The following is a 13,478-nucleotide window of genomic DNA, read 5'->3' on the forward strand; positions in this document are numbered from 1 at the left end:
GATTACCGTCGCTGTTCAGAGCTTGCTGGGAATGCAGGGTTCCTGGATGTTTGGGAGTCGGTGTACGGCTGAGGCGCGATTACCGTCGCTGTTCAGAGCTTGCTGGGAATGCAGGGTTCCTGGATGTTTGGGAGTCGGTGTACGGCTGAGGCGCGATTACCGTCGCTGTTCAGAGCTTGCTGGGAATGCAGGGTTCCTGGATGTTTGGGAGTCGGTGTACGGCTGAGGCGCGATTACCGTCGCTGTTCAGAGCTTGCTGGGAATGCAGGGTTCCTGGATGTTTGGGAGTCGGTGTACGGCTGAGGCGTGATTACCGTCGCTGTTCAGAGCTTGCTGGGAATGCAGGGTTCCTGGATGTTTGGGAGTCGGTGTACGGCTGAGGCGTGATTACCGTCGCTGTTCAGAGCTTGCTGGGAATGCAGGGTTCCTGGATGTTTGGGAGTCGGTGTACGGCTGAGGCGTGATTACCGTCGCTGTTCAGAGCTTGCTGGGAATGCAGGGTTCCTGGATGTTTGGGAGTCGGTGTACGGCTGAGGCGTGATTACCGTCGCTGTTCAGAGCTTGCTGGGAATGCAGGGTTACTGGATGTTGGTGAACGGACCACCTGGAGAACAACCTTCAACACACAGAGAATAGTTTCCTGCGCATAACATTAGCATTTCATTTATTGTGTTGTGCAGTCTGTCCATTTTGTAATATTTATATGTTAAATAAAATATCCTGTTCTAGTGTATGCAACAAAGAAACGTCACCCATCTGCAGATTTGAAACTATTTGGTAAATGTGATTTCAAAATGAATGTGCTTTTGACACAGGGGTATGGTGACTTATAAAGTAAGAGGAAAGATATTTCAAATTAATTTACTTTTTTACCCCCCCCCCCCCCATTAAGATCAAGTTGACTTGCACGTGCTCAGATGTCAGCAGCTGAGATTATACATCCTGAAGGCGGCCCGAGCTTTACTTTCCCATCAGGATAAACTGAGACAGATCCTCTCCCAGCCTGCTGTGCTGGAACTAGTACCAGCTCCCAGTGGTAAGCCTGCTGTACAGATTCTGTATGTACTGCTGTGTATAGTATGCATTTGTCAAACAACCAGTGTTCTTTTACATTTCATTTGACATTTGTTCTTTTTATATATACCAGGATGCACTTCAGTAACTTAAGAATTGCCTTTTCTCCTTTGAAAAGTGATGTTTCAAACATGGCAGATGCTGAAACTGTTAGTCTCTTCAGTCATTCATTAAACACCCTGCCTTGTTGTGTGGGCTGCATACCACTGCTTGAGTGTACAGTGTCCTTATCCCAGTGGTTTTCACGTTGTTTGCAGAAGATGGAGTGGTGTCCTCCCCTGATGCAGACCTGTCTCCAGAGGACCCCCTGCCTCCACTGATCCTGCTCCAGCAGCTACTCTCTGCAGCCACACAGCCTTCCCCAGTCAAAGCCATATTTGACAGACCAGAGCTTGAGGTGAGGTGCTCGGAGTGCCATTGGAAACATACATTTTGAGTAACATCATACTTCTGTCATCTTGGTTTGTACCCCAATAGCTGTAATTGCATCCTGGCAATGTTTTTTTTACACAGTCTGTTTTGTAATGTTGTTTATATAGTTACATATGCATGCCTTGTGGTTTGTAATTAGACACAATACTCTGTAATTTCAGTAATCTTTTGCTGTATCATTTAAATCTGAGCATTTATTATCCCTTGGATACGTCACAAGTTATTGACAGGGTTTGAATCTGGGCATGTATGGAAGCTATCCAGTCTTATGACTGAGTGACTTCTGTTAGAAACCATTGATTTTGATTTAAAATAATAAAAAAAATGTTTTAAAAAGTTAAACAGTTTGAATGCTGAGCAAAAGAGCTGAAAACAAAACCAGAATGCCAATTCCGAATTAAACAGGATGGCCTCAGCCTTTCGCATTGTGTCACTCTTGTACCGGCGTTGACACTGAACTCCATGCGTTCTGCGTCTTCATACACTGTCTGTGTTGCCTTGTCCTCAGGCTGCAGCCCTTGCTGTATGTCAGTACCTGGCGGTGGAGTCCACACACCCCTCGTCTCCGCTCTTTGATGACAGCAGTTCCAGTGAAGCCACCACCCCAGTCACAGTGCAGCAAGTCCTGCCCCCCAAGCAGAAAAAGCACAAGGTGTCTCCAGTCCCACCCCTGCCCCTCGTGGGCCAGCTGATGGAAATGGGATTCCAGAGGAAGAATATTGAGTTTGCCCTGAAGTCCCTGTCGGGAACCTGTGGAAGTGCGTCCGGAGTACCAGGTAAGACTCTTGACTCTGTTGTGAAATTTAAACCTGTGTCTAGTGTCACGTGAACTACATGCATTAGTTGTGAGCTTCTCTGTGGTAGCGGATCATGTGTGGCTGCTGTCTCTTCAATGGCTGTGTGTTGCAGGTGGGCTGGATGCCGTGGTGTGGTAACAGATCATGTGTGGCTGCTGTCTCTTCAGTGGCTGTGTGTTGCAGGTGGGCTGGATGCCGTGGTGTGGTAACAGATCATGTGTGGCTGCTGTCTCTTCAGTGGCTGTGTGTTGCAGGTGGGCTGGATGCCGTGGTGTGGTAACAGATCATGTGTGGCTGCTGTCTCTTCAATGGCTGTGTGTTGCAGGTGGGCTGGATGCTGTGGTGTGGTAACAGATCATGTGTGGCTGCTGTCTCTTCAATGGCTGTGTGTTGCAGGTGGGCTGGATGCCGTGGTGTGGTAACAGATCATGTGTGGCTGCTTTCTCTTCAATGGCTGTGTGTTGCAGGTGTGGAGGCTCTGGTGGGCTGGATGCTGGATCACCCCGATGTGCAGATCACGGAGCTCTCCGACGTGGACACTGTGTCTGACGAATTCTCTGATGAGGAGATCATAGAAGAGCTGGAAGAGCCAGAGGCTGCCTTTGCTGTGGTTGGTATTCAGCTCTCGCAGTGACTGCTAACTAGAGCTGTGTTTCCACTGTGGCAGCTGCATGCTGCCTGCCTCCTTCTAGAGCATGACTTTACAATATGCAGCTTGCACGGTGACTGTGGTGAGGCATTATTATGACAACCTAGTCTGCAAGAGCACTGTTAAGGCTTTGTCCTCTGTATTTGAAAAGTCAGAACAATTACCTGTTTTATTTGCTTGTCAAGAAATGAGTTTTTAGTAATTTTAAATGAGCCTTGTTTTTTAAAATAAATAATGCTTTGACTAACTTAATTAAATGTTTTTTTAAAGCTGCACCTCTGTTTTTACTGTTCAGTCAACTTCCCAGAGGCCTGTAACGATACGTTGGGTCATAAAGAGTATTTTTTGTATTGTTATTGACTCCACCATCAAGGGTCCTTGTTTTCAGTTGCAGCACAATGACAGTGCTTGTTTTTTTACTTTGTTGATTTGTAGCCATCTGGTGCTGTTGTCACAGAGAGCCAGACCTACAAGAAGCGGTCAGATTTTCAGAGCAATGATGATTACGCAGTGTACGTGCGAGAGAGCATTCAGGTAAGAAGGGCTTCAAGTCTAAAACCATACCATACATTTCAGGTCCCAGCAACGTCGGGTACTGTGCAAATGCAAAGCAAAAACTGGACAGAATTTCATTGCCTTACTAAAAATACTCTGCTGTCTCCGGTAGACTTGCCTTTGTGTTCGCCTGCATATTCAACCACACCTGTCTGTTGTGCAGCGTTAGACATTGCATCAGATTTGTTTTTCTTTGGCATCCACACTTGAACGTGTGTTTTATGATAATGATAAGCAGGGAAGGAAATAAATCTCCTATTGCATAGCAGTTTCACGCACTCCAGGTTTTACTACGAGCTTGATCAGCCCCAGTGTATAGGTAACAAACTCAGGTGAGTCTCCCATCCCTGATGTGACTGATTGTATTTGATCACAGCTATCAGGTACTTGACTATATGCACCCTTTATTTCTCCAGGTAGGCATGATGGTGAGATGTTGCAGAACGTATGAAGAAGTTTATGAAGGGGATGTGGGGAAGGTCATCAAGCTGGACCGAGATGGGCTCCATGACCTGAACGTACAGTGTGACTGGCAGCAGAAAGGAGGCACATACTGGGTGCGCTACATCCATGCTGAACTCTTAGGTATGCTGGGCTTTCATTTCACCCGACCCGCAGTGTTTCAAAGATTTGTAGCTGCAGTGTGATGGACGTTCTTGCATGTTGGTTTTTTATGCCCTTAGGTTTCCCACCACAGAGTTCTCCTTCCCACGTAAAGATTGGCGATAAGGTTCGAGTCAAAGCTTCAGTTACGACACCAAAGTATAAATGGGGCTCCGTAACTCACAGGAGTGTAGGCGTTATCAAAGGTATTTTCTTAAATTGTGCATTGAAATAGGGGTTGATATATTTATTTTTTATTGGGTCTTTTCAAGGTAAGTTTTATTATTTGCTTTGCTTTTGAAGTTCCGTTTTCTCAATGTTACGTTTGTCAAGGGAGTGCATGTTTGAAAACAATACTTGTAGTGTAGGTGGCTGGCTGGTGACATGGCTGTAGTGTCGTTCTGTATCATAATATATTAGATCTACTACCCCTTTTGATATACTGAAGTCTCTGCAGACGTCAGGCTCCTCTGTGGTCTGGGTTCACGCGCAGAGATTAAAATGTCTTAATGATTCTCTTAAATTCTCTTAAATCTTAAACTCTCCCATCCCATTCCACAGCTCACCACTTTTATAGTGGCCAGAAACTGTACTTCCCAAGTGTGTCCATAGCTGACAGGAGTCACCTTTTTGAAACTGGTCTAGTAAAAAAATAAAAGAAATAAATAGGGTGCCACTTCTGTTTGTCTCCTGTGCAGCTTTCAGTGCCAATGGAAAAGACGTGATTGTGGATTTCCCTCAGCAGTCTCACTGGACTGGTTTGCTGTCTGAGATGGAGCTGGTGCCCAGCATTCATCCTGGAGTCAGGTTAGTGTCTTTTTGGAAATTGTGATTTTAAAATACTCTGAGATTGCAATAATCTTGGCTCAGTCAAAAATGATGAAGTAATACCAAAGAAACAAAGCTAAGAGGAAACACAACTGGGTTTATGAACAACATGTGACACTAGTGATCACTGGGCTCTGCTCTGTTCAAAATATTCCATACAGATTTTAAACTGGAGCAGTGCATGTTTCATTGACTGCACCCTGCAATGTAACTGCATTGTCCTCTCGGTACAGCAGGGCGTGTTTCATTGACTGCAACCTGCAATGTAACTGCATTGTCCTCTCGGTACAGCAGTGCGTGTTTCATTGACTGCACCCTGCAATGTAACTGCATTGTCCTCTCGGTACAGCAGTGCGTGTTTCATTGACTGCACCCTGCAATGTAACTGCATTGTCCTCTCGGTACAGCAGTGCGTGTTTCATTGACTGCACCCTGCAGTGTGACTGCATTGTCCTCTCGGTACAGCAGTGCGTGTTTCATTGACTGCACCCTGCAATGTAACTGCATTGTCCTCTCGGTACAGCAGTGCGTGTTTCATTGACTGCACCCTGCAATGTAACTGCATTGTCCTCTCGGTACAGCAGTGCGTGTTTCATTGACTGCACCCTGCAATGTAACTGCATTGTCCTCTCGGTACAGCAGTGCGTGTTTCATTGACTGCACCCTGCAATGTAACTGCATTGTCCTCTCGGTACAGCAGTGCGTGTTTCATTGACTGCACCCTGCAATGTAACTGCATTGTCCTCTCGGTACAGCAGTGCGTGTTTCATTGACTGCACCCTGCAGTGTAACTGCATTGTCCTCTCGGTACAGCAGTGCGTGTTTCATTGACTGCACCCTGCAATGTAACTGCATTGTCCTCTCGGTACAGCAGTGCGTGTTTCATTGACTGCACCCTGCAGTGTGACTGCATTGTCCTCTCGGTACAGCAGTGCGTGTTTCATTGACTGCACCCTTGTGACTGCATTGTCCTCTCGGTACAGCAGTGCGTGTTTCATTGACTGCACCCTGCAGTGTGACTGCATTGTCCTCTCGGTACAGCAGTGCGTGTTTCATTGACTGCACCCTGCAGTGTGACTGCATTGTCCTCTCGGTACAGCAGTGCGTGTTTCATTGACTGCACCCTGCAGTGTAACTGCATTGTCCTCTCGGTACAGCAGTGCGTGTTTCATTGACTGCACCCTGCAGTGTAACTGCATTGTCCTCTCGGTACAGCAGGGCGTGTTTCATTGACTGCAACCTGCAGTGTAACTGCATTGTCCTCTCGGTACAGCAGTGCGTGTTTCATTGACTGCACCCTGCAGTGTAACTGCATTGTCCTCTCGGTACAGCAGTGCGTGTTTCATTGACTGCACCCTGCAATGTAACTGCATTGTCCTCTCGGTACAGCAGTGCGTGTTTCATTGACTGCAGCCCTGCAACTGTAACTGCATTGTCCTCTCGGTACAGCAGTGCGTGTTTCATTGACTGCACCCTGCAATGTAACTGCATTGTCCTCTCGGTACAGCAGTGCGTGTTTCATTGTACAGCAGTGCGTGTTTCATTGACTGCACCCTGCAATGTAACTGCATTGTCCTCTCAGGTGTGATGGCTGTCAGATGTTCCCCATCAACGGGCCTCGCTTCAAGTGCAGAAACTGCGAGGATTTTGATTTTTGTGAAAACTGTTTCAAAACCCGAAAGCACAACACGAGGCACGCTTTTGGCAGGATAAACGAGCCAGGTAAGTTTTTTTATTTATTTATTTATTTATTTTTAAATTGAGCTTTCTTAAAAAACCAGCACAACTTCTTATTGCACCTTAAAACCATACCACCTAGCACTTCTTAGTGCTGTTGTAAAGGCACATGCGCAATGTGCTACTCATTTATTCAGTTGTTTCTCATATCTTCATAGAGCTATCTTTACATTTGTGATCTCTTTATTCTGCCTCGACAGTGTGTTTAACTTGTGAAATGTTTTTGTCTAGGGATAGTGCAGCAAGTTGAAAAACGTACCGTACACCAGTGTTTACTAGGGGCTGGTAATAAACTGATTTGAAATATGAAATATTGTGTGTACTATGCGCCCCACCGATTGGGACGTGTGGAGTTTCACATGGTCCGCAGTTTAAATAGCACCTCCATTTAGCACTGCTCTCGGTCAAACCAGAAGCATTTTTTCTGGTGCTCTGTCAAGCAGCTATATAAACCACTGCATTTGTTTGAACACGGCAGTGATTCGAATATCGTTGCCTGGACATGGCTGAAAGCTGCTTCTTTTACTTGCAGGGCAATCCCCTGTGTTTTGTGGGCGTTCTGGCAAGCAGCTGAAACGCCAGCACAGCAGCCAGCGAGGAATGCTGATTGATGAGTGGTCGAGAGTGGTGAAGAATCTCAGTGTGTCTTCCTCTGTGGATCAAGCTTCTCGTCTCATCGACAGCAGTGAGCAGTGCTGGCAGTCGTCTGGATCACAGGGCAAAGTATGCTGAGGTTCCAATGTGATTAGCCTTCTCATAGCAACCTCATATCGATGCTGCAGGTTCCATGCAACAGCCATCAACTGCTCCACCTTCTGCAACATGCTAACTTACAGTCGTAGCTCATACAATTGTCAAACGCTCTTCTTAGACATGACCTAAATGCATAATCCCAGTTGTGCTTTGCTTAGGTGATTGCATTAGGTTTAGTCTTTAGTCCAGTTCTAGGTAAATGACCTTTCATGCTTAAAATGCTTTGTATTCTTGAACCCAACCCAGCTTCTGCTGGATATTCTCACACTGTTCTGAATTTCAATATATGTATTCCAGGATCACACATGATAGGATGGTCCCCTTTTTAACTTGTTTTGTGTTTTGAGAACCACTCTGTAGCTTATAAAGCCCAGACTGTTCTTCCTGGTGCACATCTGGTTTCTGTGTCAGCCAGAGTGAGTCCCATTGGACAGACCATGAAGAAAGTTCTGACTTTGTTTTACTACAGTATGTTGCTTGAAACATCTGCATACTCTTTAAGTTGAATAGTATTAGAAGCAATGAGCAGAAAGATCTCCATTGATGATACTGCTGATTGTTTCAAGAGTAAGAGCACTTGGTCTGAAGCCTGGGTTTGCATTCTTTCAGCACCATGTTGCGTTGCTTCTGTTTTCAGCACTGGATTCGCCTGGAGCTCTTCCCTGACGTTCTAGTTCATAGACTCAAGATGGCTGTGGATCCAGCAGACAGCAGCTACATGCCCTTGCTGGTTGTGGTTTCAGGTAGGGAAGAGATAACAGTTCTGCAATGGTTACAAAGTAGCCCTTCAGGGGCGTTGCCCTGCCAGAAGATGCTGCTTCTTGTTTTTCATTGAAAACGTGCATGTGTCTCTCCCTCGGTTTTAGTTTAGTATCTGCACATGCTAGTGTTTAAAGTATGGGGTCCTGCTTTGTTGTTCCAGGTGGGAACTCCCTGAACAACCTAATTGAGCTGAAGACAATCAACATTAACCCGACAGACACCACAGTGCCCCTGCTGAATGACTGCACAGAGGTACGGCGCAGGCATAGTCACTGTTACTCTCTGTAAGAATTGATTTTACTTAATAATAAGATTAAGAATAATATGAATGCATTGATTTTTCTTTGTGCTGAAAGAGCATCCAGCCTTGGAAACATTTTAGTTTTAATAAGTGAAGGATTTGCATTAAAACGTAACTTGCCATGTTGAGCTTCCTGATTGCTTTGTGTGGCTTCAGTATCACAGGTACATTGAGGTTGCTATCAAGCAGTGCAGGAGCTCCGGGATAGACTGCAAGATCCACAGCCTGGGAGTAGTGGGGCGCTTCCGAGCAGAGGACGAAGATCTGGTCACCGTGCCGTTCCTGGCCTCCGACAACGAGTCGGACGATGATGACAAGACCACCACTGGCAGGTACTGGTGATAACAGCTATGAATGAACCTGTACTGCACTGTCGTATTACTATATGATAACAGCTATGAACAAACCTATACTGCATGTTTCATAACAGCTGATAACATGAATGAACCTGTACTGCACTGTCGTTTCATATATACAGCTACTATACTGATGATAACAGCTATGAACAAACCTGTACGGCACTGTCGTTTCATATATACAGCTACTATACTGATAACAGCTATGAACGAACCTGTACTGCACTGTCGTTTCATATATACAGCTACTATACTGATGATAACAGCTATGAACAAACCTGTACGGCACTGTCGTTTCATATATACAGCTACTATACTGATAACAGCGATGAATGAACCTGTACTGCACTGTCGTTTCATATATACAGCTACTATACTGATAACAGCTATGAATGAACCTGTACTGCACTGTCGTCTCATAGATACAGCTACTATACTGATAACAGCTGTGAACAAACCTGTACTGCACTGTCGTTTCATATATACAGCTACTATACTGATAACAGCTATGAACAAACCTGTACTGCACTGTCGTTTCATATATACAGCTACTATACTGATAACAGCTATGAACAAACCTGTACTGCACTGTCGTTTCATATATACAGCTACTATACTGATAACAGCTATGAACAAACCTGTACTGCACTGTCGTTTCATAGATACAGCTACTATACTGATAACAGCTGTGAATGAACAAGCTCAGTTACCCAAGTCCACACATTGACTATTAATTTTCTGTTAACAAAAAAAACTAAACACGGTGCAAACTTCAATTCACTAACTATATTATCTAATGACAAAAGGATGATCATTTGCAGTGATAGCTTGTAAGATGAAATGGTTACAGAACCTCCTGAGACATGGCTTCAGCTCACAGTCATTTCTCTTCCAGTCTTGTAAAGAAGAAATCCGCAGGGCTGGAATGTGCTGCGACAATCCGAACTAAAGTCTTTGTTTGGGGTCTGAATGACAAAGACCAGCTTGGAGGACTCAAGGGATCTAAGGTACAGTCATTCACGCTGGCATCTCTTACTCTGTGCTGTATTTGTACATACTTTTGTGATGGATCTACATTGATGTAGATTGATGGGTGGTGTTTTCCACTGCGTTCGTGCCAAACAATTATTTGCACTGAATGTCTTGCCACATGCTGGTGTGAGACGAGCCACACTGTTGTATTGGAGCTAGATCCTCAGCTGAGTGTTCATTAAAATGGATCTCTTTTTTTTTCTGTGTAGATTAAGGTCCCGTCATTTTCAGAAACCCTCTCTGCATTAAACGTGGTGCAGGTGGCTGGAGGCTCAAAGAGTTTGTTTGCAGGTAAATGTTTTCAAGACTTTTTCCTCCCAAATACATTGGTAACCACTGGCTTACACGCAATGTATGAGTAGAGTCCCGTTGATTTTTAATATTTCTCACCTTGCTGTATTTGCTCTCCACTCCTAGTCACTGCAGAGGGCAAGATGTATGCCTGTGGTGAAGCGACCAATGGGAGGCTTGGGCTGGGGATTTGCAGTGGAACCATCCCCACTCCCCGACAGATCAGCGCTCTCAGCAACTACATCGTGAAGAAGGTAGCGGTGCACTCTGGTATGGGATTCTCCTCAATTCAATTGACTATCCTTTAAATGATAACATGACAGTATTCAAATATAGCAATCTGGTGGGGCTCAATCCACTCTGAACCTTGGCATTTAGATTGTGTTGTGAGTTCACAGAAACACGTGGGTTCATCTAGAACAATGCAGTCTTTGTTTCAAAGATATGCAGTATAGAATGAAAAGGTTTTAGTTTTTTGGGCAAATTGATACACTTTTATTAGTAGTGAATATCGCAGCATTCTGTGACCCTTTTTAGACAGTAGAGGGCATCATAAATAAGGAAGTGTATTTGTAGCTGAATGAAACCTGGATAAGTAGTTGAGCCATCTGTGTTTACAGGAGTATCGCTCTCTAGAGAGAGAGAAACATATGCCTGTATTTGGAAATTTAAAAAATCCTGATAAAAATACCTGTGCAAATTGATATATAATTGGCATAGTTAAGTATTTGCATAATGTTGTGTGTTTTTGGTCTTCCCCACATTGTATTGTTAATTGGTGTTAGACAGGTCCAGTGCTTCTCATTAGAAAGTTTTGCATCTATTTAAAGATGACTTGATTGTATATTCAGTGATACTAAGATATTTATAAGTAAAGGGTCTGACTAGGGGACAAGGGCTCCTCCCTACACCCTCTGTTATACACCAGCTTTGTTGTAGTTCAACGTAATTGGTTCCTTTCTTTTTTTAGGGGGGCGCCATGCAATGGCTCTAACTGTGGATGGGAAGGTCTTTTCTTGGGGTGAAGGGGATGATGGGAAGCTTGGACATTTCAGCAGGATGTAAGTTTCTTTGAAACAGCTTTTCTTTGTCACAAGCTCAATACTACGTGTGCAGATCTATAGAGCACTGACTTGCTATGAAACGGACAGGACAGATCATCCCAGCTAGAACACTCCTAGTGGGCATTGTTTTAATTAAATGTGGTGTCTTGGTTTGATAATTTCAACATACATAGAATTACTTTTAGCAATGCATACCACTTCAGGACGTTAAGACCAGGGTTGAGTTCGTACTGACCATCTGCCCTCTTCCCTGGCTTTAGGAACTGTGACAAACCTCGCCTCATCGAGGCCTTGAAGACGAAGCGAATCCGGGACATTGCCTGCGGCAGCTCTCACAGTGCTGCCATCACCTCCAGTGGGGAGCTGTACACCTGGGGCCTGGGGGAGTACGGAAGGCTGGGCCACGGGGACAACACAACACAGCTGAGGCCTAAACTGGTAAGTCGCTGAGTACTGGAAAAAATCCCAGTGATCGACTGGTTCATGGTACTCATAGGCCTAATTCTATGTAATCAGCAGTGGCAAGCACCTGCTAGCATTATTTATTTCTACCTGTTCTAGGTGAAAGTGGTTCTGGGACATCGAGTTATTCAGGTTGCTTGTGGAAGCAGAGACGCACAGACACTGGCATTAAGTGACGAAGGTAACAGTGCATTTTCTTTGTGTCTTTGTTTTTAAATGTAGTGATGTGTTGTATGCGTTGACACAAGTTCTTGTTCGTGCAGGCCTGGTGTTCTCCTGGGGAGATGGGGACTTTGGCAAGCTTGGCCGAGGGGGGAGTGAAGGGTGCAACGTCCCGCAGAACGTCGAGAGGCTCAACGGACAGGGGGTGTGCCAGATTGAGTGTGGAGCTCAGTTCTCCTTGGCACTCACCAAGACAGGAGTGGTGTGGACATGGTACACTTCAATAAGAGAAACACCAGGCAAACTGGCTAGACCAGTACAAAAAAAAAAAACATATACAAGACCATCTCAAAGCGCTTCACAATAATAAAATACAAATAAAGTAAAAAGGCCTGTAAAACAAGACCCAACAATAAAAAATAAATATAGTGATGCTACTGGATTGGTGCAGTCCTGTTTTTATTTACATTGTGTTTTGTTTTCTTGTGTACAGGGGCAAGGGAGACTATTTTCGGCTTGGCCATGGGACTGACGTCCATGTTCGCAAGCCGCAGGTAGTGGAAGGTCTCCGTGGGAAGAAGATTGTCCATGTGGCAGTCGGGGCTCTGCACTGCCTAGCTGTCACAGAGGCAGGGCAGGTACATAACCTCCTTTCTATTGAAACACAATGCTTTTCCATTCCAGTAAGAAGAGATTTCCACACTGATCAGTGATCAATATGAGATGATGTTGAACAAAACAAAAACAAAGCTCTTAATCTACAATTTATTTTTCCACCTCCAAAGTTTACCAAGCAAATATGTGAATGGCCAGTCACTTTTTTCCAGTGGGTTATCACTGAAGAAACATAAAATGTCATATAATATTACCACCATTCATGCATGAAGATAACATTGTGTGTGTTCTCGTAAGAAGCATGTACTTAGATTAACTATTGATCTGCACGCACAATGCTAATTGGAAATGTGTGCATGGTGCTCCAGATCAATATGGTAGAATATGAGTGAGTCCATGCTGGCCCTTTACTAATGCGTTACAAGTGCTGCTTTTCTGGGCCTGAGTCAGACGAGTGTCTTCTATCGGCAGGTCTATGCTTGGGGCGACAATGACCACGGACAGCAGGGGAACGGGACCACCACAGTCAACAGGAAGCCCACGTTGGTGCATGGGCTGGAGGGGCAGAAGATCAGCCGTGTGGCCTGCGGCTCCTCCCACAGCGTGGCCTGGACCACAGTAGATGTAGCGACACCGTCCGTGCATGAGCCGGTCCTCTTCCAGACAGCCAGGGATCCTTTAGGAGCCTCCTATTTGGGTAGGAAGCAGTTTAACCAATGCGGCCGCGTCTCGTCTCCACTCCGCTCGTTATCTTACTGCGCTCTTCTTTTGTTATGGACAGCCCCAGACTGATGTCAAGCTAACCCACGAAGTGCTATATCCAATCTAGTCTTGAGGACCTTGTCATTTTAACAAGCTGCCAGCTTCAGTCCTTCAGCTGTCCTGCTAGTGCAGTAAATCCCCATATCCATGTTCTTGCTTTGAGTCTATACATAGGAAGCGTAACTGTAAACCTAGGACGTGATTACTGTCCTTGCCTTCCTTGATCGGCTTCTAAAGCAATTC

General features: G+C 45.0%; 1 protein-coding gene across 4 annotated transcripts in view; it reads left to right on the forward strand.

Moving 5' to 3' along the window:
• LOC121321014 (E3 ubiquitin-protein ligase HERC2-like) overlaps positions 1 to 13,478 on the forward strand; it is an 80,803-nt gene that overhangs the window by 39,327 nt on the left and 27,998 nt on the right. For 3 of the 4 annotated variants that reach the window (XM_041259907.1, XM_041259908.1, XM_041259909.1), the window contains exons 44-65: positions 893 to 1,036; positions 1,332 to 1,471; positions 2,015 to 2,282; positions 2,771 to 2,913; positions 3,388 to 3,486; positions 3,924 to 4,092; positions 4,191 to 4,316; positions 4,809 to 4,917; positions 6,521 to 6,660; positions 7,208 to 7,398; positions 8,066 to 8,171; positions 8,351 to 8,442; positions 8,648 to 8,823; positions 9,743 to 9,854; positions 10,089 to 10,170; positions 10,297 to 10,440; positions 11,141 to 11,231; positions 11,495 to 11,672; positions 11,796 to 11,877; positions 11,960 to 12,131; positions 12,352 to 12,496; positions 12,945 to 13,170. In XM_041259907.1, coding sequence (XP_041115841.1) covers positions 893 to 1,036; positions 1,332 to 1,471; positions 2,015 to 2,282; positions 2,771 to 2,913; positions 3,388 to 3,486; positions 3,924 to 4,092; positions 4,191 to 4,316; positions 4,809 to 4,917; positions 6,521 to 6,660; positions 7,208 to 7,398; positions 8,066 to 8,171; positions 8,351 to 8,442; positions 8,648 to 8,823; positions 9,743 to 9,854; positions 10,089 to 10,170; positions 10,297 to 10,440; positions 11,141 to 11,231; positions 11,495 to 11,672; positions 11,796 to 11,877; positions 11,960 to 12,131; positions 12,352 to 12,496; positions 12,945 to 13,170 — 3,135 coding nt within the window. The remainder of the gene's footprint in view (positions 1 to 892; positions 1,037 to 1,331; positions 1,472 to 2,014; positions 2,283 to 2,770; positions 2,914 to 3,387; positions 3,487 to 3,923; positions 4,093 to 4,190; positions 4,317 to 4,808; positions 4,918 to 6,520; positions 6,661 to 7,207; positions 7,399 to 8,065; positions 8,172 to 8,350; positions 8,443 to 8,647; positions 8,824 to 9,742; positions 9,855 to 10,088; positions 10,171 to 10,296; positions 10,441 to 11,140; positions 11,232 to 11,494; positions 11,673 to 11,795; positions 11,878 to 11,959; positions 12,132 to 12,351; positions 12,497 to 12,944; positions 13,171 to 13,478) is intronic. The other variant, XM_041259910.1, reaches the window with a different exon arrangement.

Source organism: Polyodon spathula, chromosome 9 (assembly GCF_017654505.1).
Source record: "Polyodon spathula isolate WHYD16114869_AA chromosome 9, ASM1765450v1, whole genome shotgun sequence".
NCBI lineage: Eukaryota > Metazoa > Chordata > Actinopteri > Acipenseriformes > Polyodontidae > Polyodon > Polyodon spathula.